This window comes from Salvelinus namaycush, chromosome 12 (genome assembly GCF_016432855.1).
Source record: "Salvelinus namaycush isolate Seneca chromosome 12, SaNama_1.0, whole genome shotgun sequence".
Lineage (NCBI taxonomy): Eukaryota > Metazoa > Chordata > Actinopteri > Salmoniformes > Salmonidae > Salvelinus > Salvelinus namaycush.
In genome coordinates this window covers 42,733,255-42,758,192 of record NC_052318.1, presented here as the reverse complement: position 1 = coordinate 42,758,192, position 24,938 = coordinate 42,733,255, and the positions used below count along the sequence as shown (strand labels likewise).

The 24,938-nt window shown below is 44.4% G+C and overlaps 1 protein-coding gene across 1 annotated transcript; it reads left to right on the top strand.

The window, feature by feature from the left end:
* The first annotated feature begins 5,364 nt into the window (after positions 1-5,364).
* LOC120056605 (transmembrane protein 47-like) lies at positions 5,365-20,862 on the top strand. Its single transcript, XM_039004804.1, has 3 exons — positions 5,365-5,824; positions 10,958-11,098; positions 19,892-20,862. Exons 1-3 carry the CDS (start codon positions 5,629-5,631, stop codon positions 20,071-20,073), a joined length of 519 nt encoding a protein of 172 aa, XP_038860732.1. The 5' UTR covers positions 5,365-5,628; the 3' UTR covers positions 20,074-20,862.
* Positions 20,863-24,938: the final 4,076 nt, after the last annotated feature.

The window sequence follows — 24,938 nt, the reverse complement described above, 5'->3', positions numbered from 1 at the left end:
AGGATGGCTAGTCACTCAGGCTCCCTGGGTTTTAATTCTCCTCTATTTTATTAATCTGGAAAAGTTGTGCCATGTCTTAACGGTCATCAGATTTTTCCACTACCTGCTCTGGCACCAGGTGATGACGTCAGGATCTCTCCAGGGCAAGAGAGCAGGGCAAGCAATTATGGGGAGAAAGAAGAGAAAACGCAGCAGCAAATAAAGCCATCGGATTCAATTTGGGTGGCTGGCTGTGAAGATAGACTGTTCCTCCATCACCGCTGAACAAACACAGTGAGTCTCTACGTGGATAATCTGACAGAACAAACACAGTGAGTCTCTACGTGGATAATCTGACAGAACAAACACAGTGAGTCTCTACGTGGATAATCTGACAGAACAAACACAGTGAGTCTCTACGTGGATAATCTGACAGAACAAACACAGTGAGTCTCTACGTGGATAATCTGACAGAACAAACACAGTGAGTCTCTACGTGGATAATCTGACAGAACAAACACAGTGAGTCTCTACGTGGATAATCTGACAGAACAAACACAGTGAGTCTCTACGTGGATAATCTGACAGAACAAACACAGTGAGTCTCTACGTGGATAATCTGACAGTACAAACACAGTGAGACTCTACGTGGATAATCTGACAGAACAAACACAGTGAGTCTCTACGTGGATAATCTGACAGAACAAACACAGTGAGTCTCTACGTGGATAATCTGACAGAACAAACACAGTGAGTCTCTACGTGGATAATCTGACAGAACACAGTGAGTCTCTACGTGGATAATCTGACAGAACAAACACAGTGAGTCTCTACGTGGATAATCAGACAGAGAGGCTACGGTGCAACATGGCTCATGAGCAGCAGCTGTCGTCAGGCAGAAAACACGTGTCACATTGTATCAAATTAAGAAAGACATATACTGCAGATCATTTAATCAAAGTGAACAATGTCACTCACAGGAGAGAATTGAGAGATGTGAAGCAAAAGTAGGAAAGCAATAGGCCTACCAACAAAGTGAAATCAGGTCGGTAAGGGGCAAATGGTGGTCAGAGAAAGAAAAATAGAATGCACACGTGGGTAAAGGAAGCAGAATAATCTGCATGCACAAAGTGAATAGACAGCATAATCCTACACAGATATTGAGTGAGAGACCTACAGTACATTCAAGGCACATACATTGTGTAAAAGAATCTTAGTAAAATCCAGGCTGAATTGTAAGTCAAATGTCATATGAATATGGTATTTTTGTTCTTAATTACATCCTGTTATGGTAACATAGATGAGCCAACACCTCAGACAGACAGATCACTAACAGTGTTCTAGCCTGCCTTGAGTCTGACCCTTAGTGATCATATTGGCAGGTAGTCTAGCTGTTAAGAGTGTTGGGACAGTAACCGAAAGGTCACTGGTTCGTATCCCTGAGCTGACTAGGTGACAAAATATGCTGCTGTGCAGTTGAGCAAGGCACTTAACCCTAATTGCGCCTGTAAGTCACTCTGGATGAGAGCGTCTGCTAAATGACTTCAATGTAAATCAGGCAGGCTGTCATGTCAGGCCCTTCACTGTGGTGGCTCCTGTTATGCAGGAGATGCTACAGGTGGGGGGTGGGGACTATGAGGTGGGATGAGGGCTCTCAACACAAGAGGGCAACCAACCAGGAACTCATTCTCTGCCTCAATTAGCTTTCATGTACTCAAGAGCACTAAGGCTGGGTCCATTATCTTCCCACCACAGCTCAGGCACCAGACTGATCTGCGAGTAGCCTAATACAGGAATATTTGAATGTTAATCTCCTGCCGGAGCTTTAATTTAGCATTTCATTAAAACATGATAAGAGAAAGTGCACTTGAAAAAGCAAAAACGCCTCAGCAAGTTAACCCTGTAGGCTACACAATAAATAACACATAGATGCTCTCCTAACTGATTCACTGTGCTGTGTGAAATAATGGCTCTGTAATAGCAATATATACGTATAAGCAACACTACTTGAGGATCCACCGCCGCAGGTCTTAAATGTTAGATGTGGAGATAGTATATGCCAAAATAGTCAAAGGTAATATCAAGATCGTAAGCATGGCACAATTTTCAGATTATTTTTCAGCACTGCCACTGCTTCAATGATCCAGAATTTGCTGACAATTCTGTTTAGCTGGCACTTGAAAGTAGGTTGCATCCTACTGCTGAGAAAGGTGAGAGGAACTTTACAATATCATCTGTTTATCTAAACAGTACCCCAGCTATAACAAGACAGGTACCCGGAACATAACAGAACGTTTTCATTTGGTTTATGAGATCACAAGATAGACGAATATTTTCCAAACATTGTTCGAACGTTTTTAGTCAAGAATGATGTTGTTCTTTTCAGGAACATGTCGCTGGAGGTCTGAAATTAGCATAAGTGCCAAAGAAAATGCTTAAATGTAAAAGTATTTTACAAGTGTAAACATTTATAGCATATAAATCACAAAACAATTAGACTAATTTGATCAGCACAAAAGTAATGAGAGAAGCAGCACGACGCATCCGAGTGGGCGCCTGCGATGGTCCGAATGATGATGCTACACGGCGGCCAGTTCAACTTGATCTGGAAACATCTCCGTATGACCAGCGTTCTCCATATCCGAGGGCAATGGAGCAATTTTGTGTTTGATTCGGTAAAGCATCACGATCAACATGGCAATCAAAAATAACAGCAAACATACAAAAAGTCCAAGGTACGTCGACAAACTTGGTAGCCTTGGGTCTTGACGTCCTATTTCCGCGACAGTTGTTGTCCAGATGTGCTCGTCGCTGGAGTTTATTAACATTTTGGAAAATCCATCAGGGCTTGGAGTAAGAAAGTTCCTCCAGATTATTTGGCCATTCATCGTGGTGAATATTACAGTGCTGTCATCAAGCTGTAGACTCCGGGTTTCATGTGAACAAATGGTTATGTCCAGTCGCGCAATGCCCAATGTATGTCCCAATTACATTTGAATGTACAATTATCCACATCATTCAAACGGTTTGGTGAGTACAGTCCGTTGGCCAGTCCGAGGTCAGGTTTCGAGGATACACCGTAGTAGTTTATTGGTTTTGAGGTGTGTGTAATAAGGACGCGGGCGCGCGGTTTTCTGTCACGCCTGAGTGCGCTCTTCGCGTTTTCTTTATTTGGACGATCGGTACGTCACTCGATCAGAGCAAATGTATGACACAAATGTTACCAAAAGTCCCCGCCTTATTTGAAGGGATTTAACATTGACTTCTAAAATGTTCTAAAGGTGAAAATAAATACATCTATTTTCTCGTTATTTTGCGCACTGTCGTGACCGCGTTTTTTGTTGCCTCCTCCGGCGACATTTAAACAGTTCATGAACGGATGAGTCTTGTGTCAAGAATTGAAGCAGTGACCTTGCATTCTGTAAAAACAATAGCTCGGTCATATAGACTCGGATTTCTCATACAATACCCTGAACGTTGAAACAATGACTGAAGGCATTGGTTTTAGGAGCATACGGGTTTTAATGTATTAAATTGTTTCCATCCATATGGTTTTCTTCTTCATATGAGATTACAATCATGTTTCATGCGCAGTGTCCTATTTATGCTGCTACTATGTTCTTTATTTTACTCTTATTATTATCTATCCGGATGCCTTCATGTACATACAGTATCTCCCTCAAGTATCGTATACCTCTGCACATTGATCTGGTACTTGTACTCCCCGTATATAGCTCCATTCGTGTGTATTTTATTGTATTCCTCTTGTGTTAGTTACTATTTTATTTGTAATATTATTTAAACTCTGCATTGATGGGAAAGGTTCATAAACAAGCATTTCACTGTAAAGTATAAACCAGTTGTATTTGGCTCATGTGATTAATAAAATAACATTTGATTTGATTTTAATTTGATCCTCTGATGGTGCCGGTGTGTGTGTGTGTGTGTGTGTGTGTGTGTGTGTGTGTGTGTGTGTGTGTGTGTGTGTGTGTGTGTGTGTGTGTGTGTGTGTGTGTGTGTGTGTATGTGTGTGTGTGTGTGTGTGTGTGTGTGTGTGTGTGTGTGTGTGTGTGTGTGTGTGTGTGTGTGTGTGTGTGTGTGTGCGTGCGTGTGTGTGTGTGTGTGTGTGAGATGGTTTGGGATGAGTTGGACCGTAGAGTGAAGGAAAAGCAGCCAACAAGTGCTCAGCATATGTGGGAACTCCTTCAAGACTGTTGGAAAAGCATTCCAGGTGAAGCTGGTTGAGAAAATGCCAGGAGTGTGCAAAGCTTCCATTCAGCCACAAGAGAATTAGTGAGGTCGGGCACTGATTTTGGGCGATTAGTTCTGGCTCGCAGTCGGCATTCCAATTCATCCCAAAGGTATTGGATGGGGTTGAGATCAGGGCTCTGTGCAGGCTAGTCATGTTCTTCCACACCAATCTTGTCAAGCCATTTCTGTATGGACTTTGCTTTGTGCACGGGGGCATTGTCATGCTAAAACAGGAAAGTGCTTCCCCAAACTGTTGCCACAAAGTTGGAAGCACAGAATTATCTAGAATGTCATTGTATGCTGTAGCGTTAAGATTTCCCTTCACTGAAACTAATGTGCCTAGCCCGAACAATGAAAAACAGCCCCAGACCATTTTTCCTCCTCCACCAACCCTTACAGTTAGCACTATGCATTCGAACAGGTAGTGTTCTCCTGGCATCCGCCAAACCCATATTTGTCGGTTGGACTGCCAGATGGTGAAGCGTGATTCATCACGCCATAGAACGCTTTTCCACTCCAACAGAGTCCAATTGTGGTAAGCTTTACATCACTCCAGCCGACGCTTGACATTGTGCATGGTGATCTTAGGCTTGTGTGCAGCCACTTCGCAGCCACTTCGACTTACAGATAGGCACCGTCCAGAAGAGTACCAAATGTCTGGTGATGAGATTTGTATATCTGTGGTTGTTCCATGGTTCTCCTGTGTGTGTCTCGTCTCTCTCTCTCTCTCTCTCTCTCTCTCTCTCTCTCTCTCTCTCTCTCTCTCTCCCTCTCTCTCAATAATTCATCAGCCATAGAGACAAAGCCCACCTCTCATCATCATCAAAAAGCCTTTTATGCTCCTGCTCTGACATATTCAGTAATGGCCAAGACTAGGTTTATAGGCCGTCATTGTAAATAAGAATTTGTCCTTAACTGACTTGCCTAGTTAAATAAAGGTTAAATAAATAAATGCAATATACAGTATTTACACTGCAAAGTTACCATAAGAGCCAGAACATGTTTCAATGAAAGGACAAATGCAATTGAAAAATGACAAATCCACTCCAGGGCCAAAGTCCACCCTTGATGTGATTCAATATAGCCTAATGTATGTACAGTGTGTAGTGATGGATTGTAGATCGTAGAATAGTTGATCAAATCCATTAGGTTCATTGTGCTCCAGTTTAACAGCCAATGCCATATCAGTTGACCAGACGGGGGAGCACGGGATCTAAGTAAAGCGCATTGTGCGCATAGACAGACGCGAGTAGGAGAGGACTTCGTCACGGTTTTCATCCCAACTCGCTACAGTCGATTCTGAACTTTCGGATTGAGTGTGCTGGAGGACGCTGTCACAGTTTTTCTTCTCTCCTCAATTTCACCACTCGTGGATCGAAGTAAACTTAATATGAAAACATGTCTGTAAATGAAGTGTACGTTTTCAGACCATTCAAGTTGATTGCTTTACTTTGTGTATTTCTGGCATTGTGTCTGGACATTGTAGCGTTATTGAGTCCCGCCTGGGTAACCGCAGAGCGGTTTTCTTTGTCGCTATGGGAATCATGCACCGATAAAGATTCTGGCTGGAGATGCCTTTCCACCCTCAAATCTGGTAAGAAGCTATTTTTTTCTTACTCAAATTCTTCTTCATTTTGATGTAAATGATGCCTTTCAAGTGGTTTTCTATCCAGATGAAAAGGGATCCCCAAAATGAGTTATAATCCTTGGCTCCCAAAATAATGTAGAAGTATTTTGGCAGCGAATGACTGGGGACTATCACTATAGGACCCCAAAAATTGTGATATTGGCATTTTTTTCATGCTTTCCCCCCTGCTCGTAAGGCTCATTATCTATTACAAACTCTACAAAACATGGCCTAGAAATTGATGCAGTTGTTTCCCTTTCTCAACCTTGTTGAAGTTCTAAAGCATACACATACACTTTATAGACTGGTCCAGATGGATACAGAATGAATGCGTAAAGCAATCGGATTATAGTGAGAGAATTACCTGGAATTTACGGTGAATGTCTACTGTATGTAGGTCATGGATGAGGAGATCAACAATGGACCATTGTTAATGTGCTGTAATTTGCTTGTTTAAAATCGCTCTTGGTCCGGCTCCGTGATACATGTCTACTGCAACACTTGCTTTCCAGGGACAATATTTTGTAGCCTGGTTGCCTCTCGGTTAAACTATTCCACTCTTTGCCACTTGCCACTATTACATTCCACTCATTGCCACTCCTGTCATGAGTGGAATATGTTAGCTAAGAAGACTGGTACCCAGACTAAATATTTTTGCTCCCCGCCCTGCCAATCAGTGCGTACCACTTCTGTGAGTGATTCTCGTGATACAAGTAGATGTTCAGGCCTATCTGAGGCTATTCTCTTTGATTGTCGCCACAGTTTGTTGATCTGTTGTAATTGTGAAGTTCTCTTTCTCAACGGAGTGTTGTATTGCTGAGCAATTAGTTCCCATGACGTGCCATCTGGGAGCTCCACTGGCCTCTGCATAGCTTTCTGACTGGGCACAGACGTCAGTTGACTTCAGTCTAGTTGAATTCAACGTCTAGTTTTGATTTCGCCTACATTTGGTTGAGTTATCATTTAACGTGAATTCAACTAGAAGAAGAAAAAATCTTAGGTTACATTGATGACTTGTTGCAAATCCAATCAGTTTTCCAGATTGATTTAATGTCATCACATATAGTTTTTGGGTTGAAATGACGTGGAAACCACGTTGATTCAGCCAGTTTTTGCCCATTGGATTGTGAATGCAGAGCAGTGTTCCACCTATTGTTGCATTCCTCTGGTGGAGAGGGCAGTCTTGCTCTGGTATCTCTTTTTGTGAGTCTCTTTCCCTCTCACTCTCTTTAAATGGGGATGGAGTGGCTGTGGTTATGGCCTGAAAGCGTCATCATAGATACATTTCACGGTTTAAGGGGGGGATGTTCTCACGCATTCCGACATAGGCCTAAACCATATATTTAGGGTCAGTGGCAACCCCTCATTCAGGGCAGGTGGTTGGTAATCTTCTCTAGTTGCGCCTTGATTGGCTCAGTGTGCTGTCACTCATGGGGACACTAGTTTCTGCAAAATCTACAAGGAAAACTAAAAGGTTCAAGCCCCCTTGGGTACTGCCATAGATTTACATTAGAAGTGCCCATTCAAGAAGGATCAAGGTCATTGGCCACATATAAAATAATGTCAAATCATGTTATATCTACCTTAGCTTTGATTGGACTTATCATGTCAATATCATACTTTCAAAATCTTGTCTACAGTAGCAAGCTAGACAAACAGTCATCATATTGAATCATGTCGACAATCTGCTGGCAAATCCTTTTCAATCCTTGTCATATGAAGAGAAAATATAAATAAAATGTATCGGTGCTCATCGGCCATTGGACATAAACATTACCCAACAAGTTGGAAATCGCAAATTCAACAATGTGGTTTGGAAGGAATCAGTGGCTAACTCTAAGCGTTGCAAAGCAATCACTATTTTGCTTCCACTGCTATTTAGTGAAGAGGGTGTGTGGTCCAAGTTTGGGTTTAAGGGTCTTTTTTCCAAGCTTAAAGGATAAACATTCACATGGAATACCATGGGCCAGAAAAGGTTGAATACATTGGCCATGCTGTCAATCCAGCATGACTTCTGTGTCATGTTCAAAACAACTGGAAACTCGGAACTGGGAAATATCAGACTTCGGTGAGTTCAAGACAACTGGGAACTCTGAAAAAAACAGGCTCCGACTGGGAAAATACATTTTGAACGGTCATCGAACTCAGAATTCCAAGTCAAGAACTCTGGCCTCTTTCTAGAGCTCCGACCTGAAGATCACTGATGTCATGATTCGACCTTGTTGTTTTTTATGTTACCAGGGTAACCCTGCATGAAACACAGCCATTATTTTAAGTGTTTCAAAAATCCCCTATGGGAAAAATGAATCGTGGAAAAACGATTGGAACCATTTCCCTGTTTGACCTCTAGGTTTTATGGGTATTATGACACCTCCACTGTGGGGCTCTAATGTTGGTCTCTTTGAACATTACTTGCTGCTTCCTTAGTTTCATCACTCTCCTCTACTGTTTCTCAGTGTCTCAGTAGCTGTTTTGGCTGAGCCTCCCAGCAGAGTAGAATGTGCTGTTAGGGAAAGCCTCAGTGAGGATGATACTGCCACTGCAGCCAGCTTTACTACTGCCTCATGGCTCCAGCACAGAGCAGAGAGGACACCATATGGGTGCTGTGATCAGGAGAGGCAGGTTAACCCTGGCGGTCTCCTCTGATAAGACCCTCCATCTCAGTTCAGTGCCCTCCCCTGTGGTGCCCAGCCAGCCACACCCTTTCCAAGCTTGATGGTCTGTCTCTGTCAGACTAACAGAAGAAAAAAACAGTAGGGGGAGGTTCTCTTCTGCACTGTTTAACCAATCCAGGAAATGTGGAAGAGTTAAGATGGAGTGTCGCCTGGTTAATATTCTGGATGGAAACAACGTCAGAGAGCTAGCTGCTAGCCAGATATTAGCTAGCGTTTTCTAGCGATAACGGAATCTCCGACAAAGTTGACACCAACAAAATTGTTATGTGGTGTCTTGCGACTTTGTGGCAAGAACTTCCTCTCGAAGACAGACAGGCACTATCTATAGTCTTCCGCTATATGTTTCACCGGAGACTGTAAACAAGTGGCATCACAGCCTCTCTAACTTTTCTCCTGAAAACCGGATGTTTCTGTTTTGTAACAACCCTGCGGAGCGTGCTGTCAGACAACCACCTGTCACATAATGAGCTGCTGTGATAGAGCTCTTTCCCTCTGTTGTTGTGGTGTAATGTGGAGAAGGAGTGGGGGGCTGAATGTGAGGCGGTCCCTATGAGATGACCCTGTCCCTGGGCGAGAGAGAGAACGCCTGCCTGCCTGGCGGAGCTCATTAGGACCAGGGCGTCTGGGTGCAGGGGCGTGGTGGGGTTAACACTACAGGAGACAAAGGAGACAGTGACCTGGGACCTGGGGGCAGAGAAAGACATGACAGAGCGGAGCTCATTAACTGCCTCCAGTGGAGCTTCTCTCTGTTCTCTGCGGCGAGCCAGCCAACCGAGACGCAACAGACCTGCGGGAGAACTGAACAGTCAGCTGGATTTTGGAACGCTGCACCATGGCTATGTCTGCGCAGCCAGAACCTGGACAGAGGAGAGGCAGAGGCAGATGGGATGGATGAGATGGAAGAAAGGGTTTTGCACGTGGTCAAGTGAGCATGTTTGAAGTAGCTCTGTAGATCAAGCTCCCTTCACTGTCTAAATTAAAACACTAGAGAGAACTGTGAATGTTGGGGAATTTTAACTCTTTCTTGACCACAAATACACACACACGTGTTTTGAGTTGTAACAAGAGCAGTAGGCTATTTGTTTCCTGCTTGTCTCATCACTGGTCTGAGTTTATGGGGGATCCATTCAATTTCACCATACAGTCATACACTACATGTTTGGAACATCTCATTCCAAAATAATGGGCATTTATGTGGAGTTGGTCCCCCCCTTGCTGCTACAACAGCCTCCACTCTTCTGGGAAGGCTTTCCACTAGATGCTGGAACATTGCTGCGGGGACTTTCTTCCATTTAGCCAAAGAAGTATTAGAGAGGTCGGGCACTGATGTTGGGCGATTAGGCTTGGCTCGCAGTCGGCATTCCAATTCATCCCAAAGGTGTTCGATGGCGTTGAGGTCGGGGCTCTGTGCAGGCCAGTCAAGTTCTTCCACACCGATTTTGACAAACCATTTCTGAATGGACCTCGCTTTGTGCATGGGGGCACTGTCATGCTGAAACAGGAAAGAGCCTTCCCCAAACCTTTGCCACAAAGTTGGAAGCACAGAATCGTCTAGAATGTTAATGTATGCTGTAGCGTTAAGAGTTCCCTTCACTGGAACTAAGGGGCCTAGCCAGAACCATGAAAAACAGCCCCAGACCATCCACCAAACTTTACATTGGGCACTATGCATTGGGGCAGGTAGCGTTTTCCTGGCATTGGCCAAACCCAGATTCGTCCGTCGGACTGCGAGATGGTTAAGCATGATTCATCACTCCAGAGAAGGCGATTCCACTGCTCCAGAGTCCGAAGGTGGCGAGCTTTACACCACTCCAGCCTACGTATGCAATTGCGCATGGTAATCTTAGGCTTGTGTGCTGCTGCTCTGCCTTGGAAACCAATTTCATGAAGCTCCCGACGAACAGTTCTTGTGCTGACGTTGCTTCCAGAGGCAGTTTGAAACTCGGTAGTGAGTGTTGCAGCCGAGGACAGATGATTTTTACACGCTACGTGCTTCAGCACTCAGCGTTCCCGTTCTGTGAGCTTGTGTTGCCTACCACTTCGCGGCTGAACTGTTGTTGCTCCGAGATGTTTCCACTTCACAATAACAACACTTACAGTTGCCCGGGGCAGCTCTAGCACGGCAGAAATTTCACGAACTGAGTTGTTGGAAAGGTGGCATCCTACGACGGTGCCACGTTGAAAGTCACTGAGCTCTTCAGTAAGGCCATTCTACTGCCAAAGTGTATCTATGGAGATGGCTGTGTGCTCGACTTTATAAACCTGCCAGCAATGGGTGTGGCTGAAATAGCAAAAACCACTAATTTGAAGGGGTGTCCGCATACTTTTGTATATATACATTGTATTTCACTGAGTGATTAGAACAGGAGTACCCTATGAATCAATGTTGGTGATGGTCGTTTGTAACATGTGTCTCCTCCTGCAGACTGGCAGATAGCCACCCTCGTGTTGCTGCTGGCCGGTGCTGCGTTGACTCTGGTGGCCTTCCTGGTGGCCCTCATCTCCCTGTGCCGGGGGACACACAGACAGCACTACCGCACAGTAGCCGTGTTCATGTTCGTTGCAGGTGAGTCCACCAAACTTAAACTATCACAAACCCAACAAACCCAACACCATACAGGGTCACACTGCGCCACAACACAATCACATACAAATCAAATCACATTTTAACCATCATATGCTTGGTAAACAACAGGTGTGGACTAACAGTGCAATGCTTACTTACGGGCCGTTCCCAACAATGCAGAAAGAAAATAGAGAAATAATAGAAAAGTAATAACGTAATAATTAAAATATTAATGAATGCACAACGAGTAACGATAACTTGGCTATAGACACAGGGTACCAGTACAGAGTCGATGTGCAGGTGTACGAGGTAATTGAGGTAGATATGTACATATAACTAGGAATAAAGTGAATAGGCAACAGGATAGATAATAAACAGTAGCAGCAGCGTATGTGATGAGTCCAAAAAAATGGTGCAAAAAGGGTCAATGCAGATAGTCCGGGTAGCTATTTGATTAATTATTTAAGCAGTCTTATGGCTTGCGGTAGAAGCTGTTCAGGGTCCTGTTGGTTCTAGACTTGGTTCATCGGTACCACTTGCCGTAGGGTAGCAGAGAGAACAGTCTATGACTTGGGTGGCTGGAGTCTTTGACAATTTTTAGGGCACCGCCTGGTATAGAGGTCCTGGATGGCAGGGAGCTCGGCCCCTGTGATGAGCTACCCTCTTTAGCGCTTTGCAGTTGGATGCCAAGCAGTTGCCATACCAAGCGGGGATACAGCCAGTCAAGATGCTTTCAATGGTTCCACTGTAGAACTTTTTGAGGATCTGTGGGCCTATGCCAAATCTTTTCAGCCTCCTGAAGAGGTGTTGTCGTGCACTCTTCACGACCGTGTTGGTGTGTGTATCACAACTCAGGATATGACCCAGATGCAGGCACAGGAGGCGGATAGTTTGATTCTCAGAATATTTAATATAACAAATGGGCAGGCGAAAGGCAGGTCGAGGGCAGGCAGAGGTTTGTGAACCAGGTCAGAGTCAGGCAGGTGCAGGACGACAGTCAGGCAGTCAGGCTCAGGGTCAGGACAGGCAGAAAGGTCAGAACCGGGAAGACTAGAAGACAAAACCTTGAGAACAGGAGAAACGGGAAACCCGCTGGGAAGACCTGACAAATCAAGTCGAACTGGCAACAGACAAACAGAAAACGCAGGTTTAAATACACATGGGTATAATGGGGGAAAATGGGAGACACCTGTTGGGGGGTGGAGACAAGCACAAGACAGGTGAAACAGATCAGGGTGTGACAGTATGTGGACCATGATAGATCCTTAGTGATGTGGACACCGAGGAACTTGAAGCTCTCGACCTGCTCCACTACAGCCCCATTGATGTGAATGGGAGCATGCTCGGACCTCCGTTTCCTGTAGTCTACGATCAGCTCTTTTGTCTTACTGACGTTGAGGGAGAGGTTGTTGTCCTGGCACCACAAGTCTCTGACCTCCTCCCTATAGGCTCTCTCATCGTCATCGGTGATCAGGCCTACCACCGTCTCGTCGTCGTCAGCAAACTTAATGATGGCGTTGGAATCATGCGCAGCCACGCAGTCATGAATGAACAAAGAGTACAGGAGGGGAGTAAGCACGCACCACTGAGGGGCCCCTGTGTTGAGGGTCAGCTTGGCGGATGTGTAGTCGCCTACCCTCACCACCTGGTGGCGGCTCGTCAGGAAGTCCATCATCCAGTTGTAGAGGGAGTTGTTCAGTCTCCGTGTCCTAGCCTAGTGATGAGCTTGGAGGGGACTTTGGTGTTGAGCTGTAGTCAATGAACAGCATTCTCACGTAGGCACAACATGGAGATACAGTGTAATTCTTTCCTCATACCGCATTGGTCTCCATACAGACAGAATTCACCATTTGAGGTCATAGTCAAGTTGTTTGCACAAAGCTAAATAGACACTGACTGAGACTGTGAGGGTGGAGAAGGAGAGGGCGGGGGGATGAGAGGGGAGTTGTGGGTGAGAACTCTTTCTGTGGTGCTTTGAGACCCAGAAAGCAGGCTGATGCGTGCCAAGAAAAAGCAGCCGCAGAATTTGCACAGTTACCAATGAAGAGTGGAATGTATTCCCTCATGGATAATATCCATGAAGACAAAAATGAATTCTCCCACAGCTCTCTCTGCTCGGTCTGCTCCCCCTCTCTCTGCCCCCACTCTCTGCTCACTCTCTTCCCTCTCTCTGACCCCACTCTCTACTCACTCTCTTCCCTCTCTCTGCCCCCACTCTCTGCTCACTCTCTTCCCTCTCTCTGCTCTCTATTTCTCTCTCTCCCCCTCTCAATGTTCTCTCTTTCATTTTCTTCTCTCTCTCTCTTTCCCCCTTTCTCTCTGCTCTCTCCTTCACTAGGCCTCTCCTTCTCAGGCTCAGTCAAAACACAATTAAGAGGCCATGCCGGAATAACAGTGCTGTGGAGCATCTCTTAAAACAAACTAATTGTTCAAAAAAAACTAATTTCACAATAGTTTTTATTTATCTTCTGTGAACTGTAGCAAATCAACAGCTGCATATTACTACCAATACATCACCATATAAAGCATCCACAGAGAGGACAAGCACAGGAAGCCATACTGAATAAGGAAGCAATATTAAAACCAACATCGCTTTTTGCTGTTTGTTCTTGTAATGAAAAAGAGTGTGTGTGTGCATTTCTGTGTGTGTGTGTGTGTGCATGTTTGTATGTGTGAGGTCAGGAATAGAGCAGTGTGCAGTCAGTCAGTCAGTGATGGAGCAGTGACAACAGCCTTTGCCTGGTTTGTACTCAGTCCCACTTTCCCCAACATTCCCCAATTTTAAACTTTCTTATATAACAGACAGGCATCCTGTTATTTAATTTATATAGAATGAAAACAAATACCCTTGCTCCCACTCCCTGCACTTTCTCAGGCCTGAACACATACAGTGCATTCAGAAAGTATTCAGCATCGTTCACAACCTCTTAAGCTTTAGCCCCACCCATCTCTTTAAGGGTTGATCCGAGCGTTCTGTCTTAACAACAGCAGTCAAGTAACCAAGCTAACTAGCTAACGTTGGCAAGCTTGCTAGCTACTGCCAGACACAAATGAGAGAACAGCTCACTCTGACCATGTGCTGCTGGCAAAAATTTACGTTTTTTTGCCAACGTTTACTGACACTGGCCATATTCAACAGGTGTTGAGCGTTCGTAAATTTGTCAGTTATTCTGCACTCTGGCACACTCAGACGAGACATCGGAGTAGGTAGCCAGAGCGAATTTCCCAGCTATGTCTATCAACAGCTGTCGCAGTGGCATCATGAACATTCTATTGAAATGGATACTTGCATAGTGGAGTCTTTTGTTAAGACATGTAGGTAGCTAGCTAGCTAATCAATGAACCATAATCCCAACTCATAGCATTACTACTCTCAATTAATCTGCAGGTAGCTAACCAACCAGGTTTAATATTAGCTAGCTAGCTAACATTAGGCTATAACTAGCAAAGCAAATGGCTCTGAGATACGAATAATATTGCTACACAGATCCTACATGTAACGTTAACTTAACATTAGCTAGCTAGCGAGCCAGCCGGCTAACATTAGCTAGCTAGCTAACAGTACACTTTAGCTTGAAATGAAAATGACTTTCTGACAAAATTAGAAACGTGTAATATCTGAAAATGTAGCTAGCTAGACTATCTTACCCATATACATGGTTGGACACTTCTCACACTCTGTCACGGATTCCATGGTTGCCCTTAGTTTGAAGATGTAATCCGGAGACAGGTGTTTTCTCCATCTCCTAGCTATCATAATCTAATTCCACTGATTTCAAAACTCGGTCCTCCAGAAAGTGGAGAGCAACACTTATGCAGTTTTACTACGCAATATATATTTTTTAAAGCAGAGTTAGACAGGATTACCTCCACATTCTTACCAGCTCAAATAGACAGAAGCGTGCCACATGGCAGACCAATCCAAACTCATCTCTTGACATGTTCAGCCCACTCATTATCTCAGCCAATCATTGCTAGCGGGAAGGTTTCGGACTTTTTCTGTGGCTTAACCAACTAGGCTCGTATTTAAAGATGGCATACAAGTTTGTTATTAAGGCACATGAAAGTTCACATGTTCCAGAAGTTATTTCTGCCAAAAAACACATTTTGATTTTTTTTTTAAAGTTTACGTTCAAATGGCTCTCCTGTGAAGTAGTGACCCGCGACATACTCCTAGTTTCCTGAAACGAGTTACATTTCAATTTTCTAAAAAAAAATGTTGTCACTTTGTCATTATGGGGTGTTGTGTGTAATATATATATATTTTATTTATTTCACCTTTATTTAACCAGGTAGGCTTGTTGAGAACAAGTTCTCATTTGCAACTGCAACCTGGCCAAGATAAAGCATAGCAGTTCGACACATACAACAACACAGAGTTACACATGGAATAAACAAACATACAGTCAATAATACAGTAGAAAAAAAGAAAACAAAAAGTATATATACAGTGAGTGCAAATGAGGTAAGATAACGGAGTTAAGGCAATAAATAGGCCATGGCGGCGAAGTAATTACAATATAGCAATTAGACACTGGAATGGTAGATGTGCAGAAGATTAATGTGCAAGTAGAGATACTGGGGTGCAAAGGTGCAAGATAAATACAGTATGGGGTAGTTGGATGGGCTGTTTACAGATGGGCTATGTACAGGTGCAGTGATCTGTGAGCTGCTCAGACAGCTGGTGCTTAAAGCTAGTCAGGGAGATATGAGTCTCCAGCTTCAACGATTTTTTTTTGCAGTTCGTTCCAGTCATTGGCAGCAGAGAACTGGGAGGAAAGGCGGCCAAAAGAGAAATTGGCTTTGGGTGTGACCAGTGAGATATACCTGCTGGAGTATGTGCTACGAGTGGGTGCTGCTATGGTGACCAGTGAGCTGAGATAAGGCGGCGCTTTACCTAGCAGAGACTTGTAGATGACCTGGAGCCAGTGGGTTTGGCGACGAGTATGAAGCGAGGGCCAGCCAACGAGAGCGTACAGGTCACTGTGGTGGGTAGTATATGGGGCTTTGGTGACAAAACGGATGGCACTGTGACAGACTGCATCCAATATATCAATTTGTTGAGTAGAGTGTTGGAGGCTATTTTATAAATGACATCGTCGAGGATCAGTAGGATGGTCAGTTTTACGAGGGTATGTTTGGCAGCATGAGTGAAGGATGCTTTGTTTTGCGAAATAGGAAGCCGATTCTAGATTTTGGATTGGAGATGCTTAATGTGAGTCTGGAAGGAGCGTTTACAGTCTTACCAGACACCTAGGTATGGTGTGAAATAATTATTTGATACATTTTAGAACAAGGCTGTAACGTAACAAAATGTGGGTAAAAGTGAATGGGTCTGAATACTTTCCAAATGCACTGTATCTTTCTGCTTGGAAATGTTCTACTTGGAGTCCATTGAGAGACAGGTGTCAGGATGTATACAAGCAACCATTGGTTCCATCAGCTAGTTACTTAGCCAGTTGCTCTTATAAAAAGCCAAAACAGCCAAGCAGTCTCCAATACTGTAGGACCAGTATGTGGTGGGATAGATTGTGGTAGATGTCTGAGGCTTTCGCCGTTTGTCATTTACTGAGAAATGTGGGAGATGCAGTGTTTTCTTTCCCTCTCTGTAATTGCTTTCAGGCCTGTTAAGGATAAAGGTCTCCTTATGCAGGAGAGCCTTCAGTCACAGGATGGAGGGGGCAGGGGGGCTGTGTAAATGCCCCCAGTCAGAGAGAAAGGCTGAGAGTCATTGTTGTGCCTGTCTGCTGGCCAGAAGTACGGCCCCAGCCCAGCCGCCTCAGTCTGGCCTCTGTCAACAGTCACGTTCCTGAGCTTATGTCTCACGCCTCTTCACCTCTTCCCCTCCAGGTGGAGTCTCAGTAAATTTCACAATGTCCCCTCTCTGAGTCAGTCGACATATACGCACACTCACACGTGCACATACACACAGGTTTTAGTAGGGAAAAGGAACAGTAGTAACTTTAGGTCTAGAGAGCCCACCGTGTGCTATTTCCTCTCCCCCTCTTTCAACTTGACGCCTTACTGTTTGACCATAAAAGTAGGAGGAAGACACATGCCTCACCGCACACACGTGAGTACACACACACAACACACACACGTGAGTACACACACACACAACACACAACACACACACAGACGGACCAACACCCACTCTGATTCATTGCCCAACACAGTGACTGCTTTCCTGCTCTTAAATATATTCATTAGGAATGTGTTGACTCGGAATGTGATGTGACGGAGGAGTTTACACATTGTGAATCCCAAAGTTAATAGTTATGTCTGTGTTGGTATTCTAACAAAGTTCAATCGACTAACATTGGTGACTGTCCCACAGGATGAACAGGACACTCACGGATCCTTACAACAGTCTAACAACTGTGTGGCAACGAGTGCGTCAAACCTTTCTTACTCCACATACAAAGTACACAGAGAAATGGTAACACGGGATACACACGATAAAAGTTCTGTCGCTATAGGGATATTTTAGTGTGACCCAATGTGTTTTCTATTATAAGCTCTGCCACCACAGTTCCGACCACAGTCCAGTGGAACACAACGTCACAGGTTATAAAAGCACACTTTTTACTTTTCTTTGGAAGTTTAGGGTTATAGGCTTTGGCCACTTGACAGTATAAGCCCACAACGAGTTTGAATTATAATAGGCTTTTACCTACAGCCTTCAGTTCAGTTCAGACTTTTTCAATACAATAATCCTATATTTAGGCTGTGGTCAGTAAAGGCTAGGAAAGTTCTGACACAACCATATGGTAGAGCGTTTCTCAGTGGAAACCTAAGGAGGATGCATTAGAACTTCATTAGAGAAGTAGAGATTGGATACAGGATACAGTAATATGTTTTGTTTGTTTACTGTGTAGTGGAGCATGGGCGGGTGGGTTTGTTGTTGGCTGCTGGCTGCAGTAATTAGCAGCTGTTGGGTCTCTGAGGGAGGGACACAGAGAGTGTGAGGGGAACCCAGGAGGAGAAACAAGGTTTGTAGAGTGTAGAGGACATTGAGGGGAGGGGGTGTGATAGGACCCCCTGGGTAGCGGCTGGTTGGGGGTATCTATCACCCCTCTCTGAGCGTGGCTGTGGTCCCTACTCTGACTCGCACGTGGCTCCAGTTTCCCATCAGCAGACTTGGCATCACTAGCTCTCTACCTGCACACAGGTAGTCATTCATTCATACAACAAGGCTAGCTGGTTCCCTTTTACCAGAATACATTTCAAATAGTAGGGCCCTATAAAATGTGTTTTCTCAAATTAAATCAAATCAAATTTTATTTGTCATATGCGTCGAATACAACATGTGTAGTGAAATGCTTACTTGCAAGTCCTTAACCAACAATGCAGCTTTAAGAAAAATACCTAAAAATATAAGAAATAAAGTAACAAATAATTAAAGAGTAGCAGTAAAATAACAAAAGCAAGGCTATATACAGGGGGTACCAGTACAGTCAATGTGCGGGGGCACTGGTTAGCCAGTGTAATTGAGGTAATATATACATGTGGGTAGAGTTATTTAAGTGACTTATGCATAAATAATAACAGAGTAGCAGCAGCGTAAAAGAGGTGGGGGGGGGGCAATGCAAGTAGTCTGGGTAGCCATTTGATTAGATGTTCAAGAGTCTTATGGCTTGGGGGTAGAAGCTGTTTAGAAGCCTCTTGGACCTAGACTTGGCGCTCCGGTACCGCGTGCCGTGCGGTAGCAGAGAGAACAGTCTATGACAAGGGTGGCTGGAGTATTTAACAATTTTTTGGGGCCTTCCTCTGACACCGCCTGGTATAGAGGTCCTGGATGGTAGGAAGCTTGGTCGTACGCACTACCCTCTGTAGTGGCTTGCGGTCGGAGGCCGAGCAGCTGCCATACCAGGCAGTGATGCAACCAGTCAGGATGCTCTCGATGGTGCAGCTGTAGAACCTTTTGAGGATCTGAGGACCCATACCAAATCTTTTCAGTCTCCTGAGGGGGAATAGGTTTTGTCGTGCCCTCTTCACGACTGTCTTGGTGTGCTTTGACCATGTTAGTTTGTTGGTGATGATGAAGATGATATTGCAATTTTATTTGGTATAAAAACACCACAATTGGGTGTTCTATATCCACAACAATGCTTAAACCACATCAGAAGACCACTTTTGAGGTCTGGAAAAAATCCAAGAAATTTCGATTTTGGGCTGTAGTTACCCTTTAATGCCAGTGTGCACCAACAAGAGACTGTTACTTTAGTGATGTTTCTGTAGCGCTCATGTGATTGCAGAGTTTGCAAAACAAATGGCCACTGGATTTATGCAAATAATAAAGATATCATTCCGCCAGGTAGGCATAGGCTACTTTGTAGTTAACATTTCATTGAGAAGGTTTTTGTGAAAGCCTTTCCATCTAACAGAAGACCGTTGACATTACATTAGCGTCATCGCTAACGGCTACACAAAGTGGTAGACTAACACGCACTCACAGACAGCGGCATTCTTGTGTCATTGCCTCTTCATAAAGTTGAAGGAAAATATAAATCATTGATGCATTTTTGTAATGTCTTATGATAATCATGGGCATATTAAGGAATGTTGTAATAAGTTCAATACATTAAGCTGATTTCCTACTTCCCAAAATGTTTTTATATTGTTGAATTCCGTTTTAGTGTCTGTATTCCGTGATTCCATTGGCAACGTGGATTTTATAGGGCCCTAAATTAGTGTACAGAGATAGAAGACATACATTGTCTAACTATAAAATGTTAACATGTTTATATCTTTCTGTGGATTTATTATCTAGATTTTTTCCCTTTCTTTCAGTGGTCCTTCAGGCCTGTGCACTGGTCCTCTACCCAATCAAGTTCATTGATGGAACCGTCCTGCAGACCTACCATGAGTTCAACTGGGGCTACGGACTGGGCTGGGGAGCCACCATCTTCATGCTAGGAGGAGGCATCCTCTTCTGCCTCCGGACGGACATGTATGAGGACGCTATGTACTGAGTCCTCATCTCTCTCCTTCTCCTACTCTCTCTATCGCTCTCTTGCTCTTTCTGTCACACACACACACACACACACACACACACACACACACACACACACACACAGACACATATAAACATACACACACATGCACACACACCGCCTTCCTCTGCCAACATAGACACCTACATATATCTCACAGACACCACTCCACGCTGTTATTTATAGACCGAGTGTGAGGACCTGTTCTAAGACAGGGCTCCTGGCTCTGGCTGATCAACAGGAGAGATGAAGTCGGAGGAGCAGCTGTGTGGAGAGAGTGTCTGTCCTCAGTGGGCTCCCAGAGACCCCCACCACGGTCAGACAGATGGCGATGCTGTTAAAGCACAGAGAAGGTTTTGGACAGAGATGGGCCATTCGACCTATGAACTTTTCTCCAGCACATCCCATGGATCTCCATTCATAGAGGAACAAGAAAGATTCTCTGAGCCCTCCCATCTGAGCTGAGGTGTTTATATAAGGGATTGGTATATATTCATTTTATTGGGTGTATTTTTTTTATTTTTAGAATTTCATGATGACAAATCAAATTAGGGATGTATTGATGTTATCATTTATCTTGCTATCCGATCTCCCACAGGAAGATATATTTGATGTATTGCTGTTTGATAATTGCAGTTTCTGAACACTGATAACTTAACATGGGATCAGAGGTGAATCCCTAGCTACATGTCTTCATAGCTGAAACATATCTGGTTTTGCCAGTTCCTTACATTTGAAGTGTAAAATAAACAGTACTGTTATATATGCAAAAATGAACATGTGTTTCTCATTTGTTTTGAATTATTACAGCAGTCTTCAGCTTTTGCATAGCTCTGGCTCTGGGTTATGTCAACTGAGCTTAGCAAATTGATTTGGTGGTCTTTATCCAGTCTTTGGATCTGTTCACGTTTTTTCATAATGAAGAACACAAAACATTTGAACAACATACATAACAGAGGGTCTTTGAATAGTTGCACACGTTTAGTTTGTCGAGTAGAATCTGTCTAACACCCCTACCATAAGACCTCGGGCCCAGAAATAGCCAATCAAAGCTATGGCAGGAATGTACCACTGAGCAGGGGAGGAGGGGGGTAAATGATAGGTGCCTTGCTTTGGAGGAAATGGCATGGCAGGGAACCATTTGCTAAATGTCTTACTGTACCATTCTCTCACGACCCAGGACACAAGGGCCTCGCAGGCCAAAATGAAACAGCCGCAGCAACCCAATTATAGTTGCCATTACCAGTGTGGCTGCTTGTGGATCTACGGCTAAATGGGATGTGGGAATGAGACTCCTGGGCTGGAGCGTAATGAGGTTTGGAGGTATTGGCTGGCAGGATATTGATGGTCTCTCAGGGCTTTACCAAACACTAATAGTGCTACTTCCTGTCCACGAGATGAAAGTGGGGCCAAACACCAGAGGCAAAATAGTTCAGGACCTCCCATGTATTACACGCTTATGGTGCCATTAGAGTGATGAAGTATCATTATTAGCTATTTTGTCAGCTCTCCTCGTAATGGGTACGTAAATATCAACCACGTCCAAAGGCTGTGCCATTCATTTCACTTGTGAAATATTCATTTGACAGGCTATGGGTAAACATATGGGTATAACGGTACATTCAAGTCAAAGTCATTCTCCTAGAGTCAGTCCACCCTTTCCCTCAATGCATTCCTTTGCACACCTGTAACTACCGTTCCATACATTCCCTTTTCCCCCTGGATATTCTACAGAAGCTCACTGTTACGTAATCAAGTTGTTGTTTCAGGGGCTGTTGTAAATGACTTGTTTATTAGCTCCTCAAAACAAACCATCAGCGTTCTTGTTCCCCCTCTGTGACTCCAGACTGTTTTCCCCTGCAGGCTGTGTTTTTAAGACAGAGAGGGGAAGGGAATGCACTGCCTGGGATGTTGTTTCAGTTCAGCCCATCTCATCTGGTTTCAATTTCATGGATACTGAGGACTGTGATAAAATTAGCCTTGATATATATATATTTTTTCAAGAAACAAAAAATGATGATGGCATACTCAGCGAGGGAGGTCTTGAGCCACTCTCCCTTGTTGTCATGCTCTCAGTAACGAGACTCATGTTGTGTCTGCGGGCCCCAGCAGGGTTGCTATGTAACTGTGTGACTGTGTGTTCAGTAACGCTGGACCCAGAGAGGGTGTCCAGGCACGCCAGTGCTCAGCTGTTCCTCCCGAACCACTGACTCTCAGGTGTCAGGTGGAGAGTCTGGCCTCCTGGTGCCTGTCCTCCCTGGTGCTGCTTGCCCACTCTGTCCCTGGCCAGCAGAGCGCACACTGCAACAGCTGGGGCTCTCTGCCTGGACTAGGGAGATTCTCAACACCATCTAACTTCAACCTGTTTTGTATTTTAGCTGCACCAGCGAGAAAAGGGCCCCATGTTATTGTGCGTGGGTGCTCTTGTAAAACACTTCTGCCACGGTGTCGGCCTCTTGTCCCCAAGCTGTCAACAACTTGTCACAGGAGTCTGGAGGGCGTTAGGTCAAAATGGATGCTTAGCTTCTCTGATCGTTACTGGAGTGGCTGTGCTAGGGTTAAAGTTGATCATTTTCTTATTTTAGAAATGACGTTCCAAAAATCCATGGACTGCAGCTTGTTGGTTAGTGGTGCATGGTCACGTGGTGTGTGGAGTATTGGGTCCATATACTTTACATAGGGGGAGCTTCTATAGAATGACAGGTGTGCAGCTGTGTTATGCCATGGGCGTATCCTAGGTTGTAACTGGAGGAGTGTAATCTGTGGCTCATGTCATGTTGCACTGACATGTGGAGTTTGGTAGCGAAGGAGTACCACGTATTTATTTCATCATGCATGCATGCACTTATTAATACACAAAAGTTTGCACAGACACTGTCATTATTTAAAATGAGAAAAAAATCAACTTTATGGAGCTGAAGAAACATGTTCACTGCCACAATTATTTTGTTAGCTTTACAATCCCTCTCATTATGGAAGAGCATCCGACAGCATTGAGGTCATTTGGAGAATTTAGTCTGACCACACCTGCACTATAAACATGTCTCCCTCTCATGCCTCACTTGCCTGCTAAAGGAAGTTGTTGTGATGATGTGTTGTTGTTTGTAGATGCTGTCTCCTCAGTAGGGCCTTTGTCTTGAGGGTGTCTCCTCTTGGGCAGGACGTTTCTACAGCTGCAGCTACAGGTCCTGCTGCTCACCTCTGGAGGTGTGGAAGGTGACACCATACAGGCTCCACAGTCAGCACCTCCTGACTGGTCCTGACGAGTCCTGACATCATCACACCTGGCCCTTCCCTCCCCTCCCCCTTCTTCCCCCTCCCCAGACTTACACCAGCTCAGCTCTAGGTCAACATTCACACTGCTAAATAAACAAAGTAGGAAATAGTATCCCAGGACTACAACAAAACCAGTTAGAAGTGCAACTGGTTGGAAAAACAGATGTAATTGCCCATATGTTCAATATAAATAATAAGTCCAGACACAAATGGAGTTGATGGTCCTTTATTTGCAAGTGCTGCGTGGTTCACACATACATACCCTGCCCATCTTCCGAAAACATCTGAAACCCTTCCTCTTCAAACACTCTTAAATAATCCGCCTCCCCCCTTCTTTAGCTCTGACTCTACTGATAGCTACTTGTGACATGTGGTTGTCCCACCTAGCTACCTGTAAGTCACTCTGGACAAGAGCATCTGCTAAATGATTCAAATGGAAATGTGATGTTCACTGGTTCACCTCATGGATCCACCATGAGGTATTGTACTACACATTACAATGTAATCAATGTTACTACACCGGCCACTCCTGCCTAAACATTACAGACGTGAGTCCAAATGCTGATATGCAGTCAGTGATATAGCTATACAAACAAAAAACTCCCACATGCAAACTATATACAATACATATAACTCCCCAGTGAGTCCTCTAAAAGCGTGAGCAGCCAGGGCGAGCAGCCTGACCCCAGGGCGCAGTAACCAGCCGGCCCTGCTCTACAGTGTGTCTGCAGGGACAGATTCCAGTTACTGAGCATGGGGGACAGAGGTAGGCAGGAGATGCAATCACAGGCTTGGGCAACCATTAACAAAGGCAGGGCCGGCCCTGGGCATAAGTAATAAGCGGTCGATTAGTGACTCCTGACCTAAAAACAAATAAAGACAAAAACACATTAAAAAAACTGTTGAGAGTAAGTAGAATACATAAGGTGCCATTTTGGAATTTGTTTGTGCATCATCAGTTTTTCTCTCGTTATGTCAGCAAAATAAACATGGATTGGTAAATTAGTCTAACCAGCTATCTAAACCTTAATCATGGCCAAATTACCCAGGGGCCCTGACCTCCAGGGGACCCCATTGATTTTGTTAGTCACTCTCACTCAGATATCATATTAGCATGGCAAAATGTGTAGAATTGCATGAAATGAGTTATAGAATTGCAAAATGTTCTCTACGCCCAATGGCAAAATGTGTAGAATTACAGGAAATTAATTTGTCAACTTTAAAAAAAAATCTTGCCTAGGGCCCTCAAAAGGCTTGGGCCTGCCCTGACCGAGGACCATTGTCAGCGCTGTTAATTAATATAGCATAATAACTGAGTAATTAAAAATATATGTAAAGAAGTTAGTCAAATTCCAAGCAAATTGTTGATTAAAGTAAAGACTACCTCTGGTTGGCACCTTCCTCCTGAAGCGAGGGATCCACAGCAACTCCACCACATGGCCCAGGAACAGGTGGAACAGAACAGGTAGGACACCTCAAGTGGCATGTGGACACTACCTAAACCCACCAGCAGCCTGAGTGGACCAGAGAGCTCCCTAGCTGTCCCAGCCCTATGTCAGAGGCTGAGA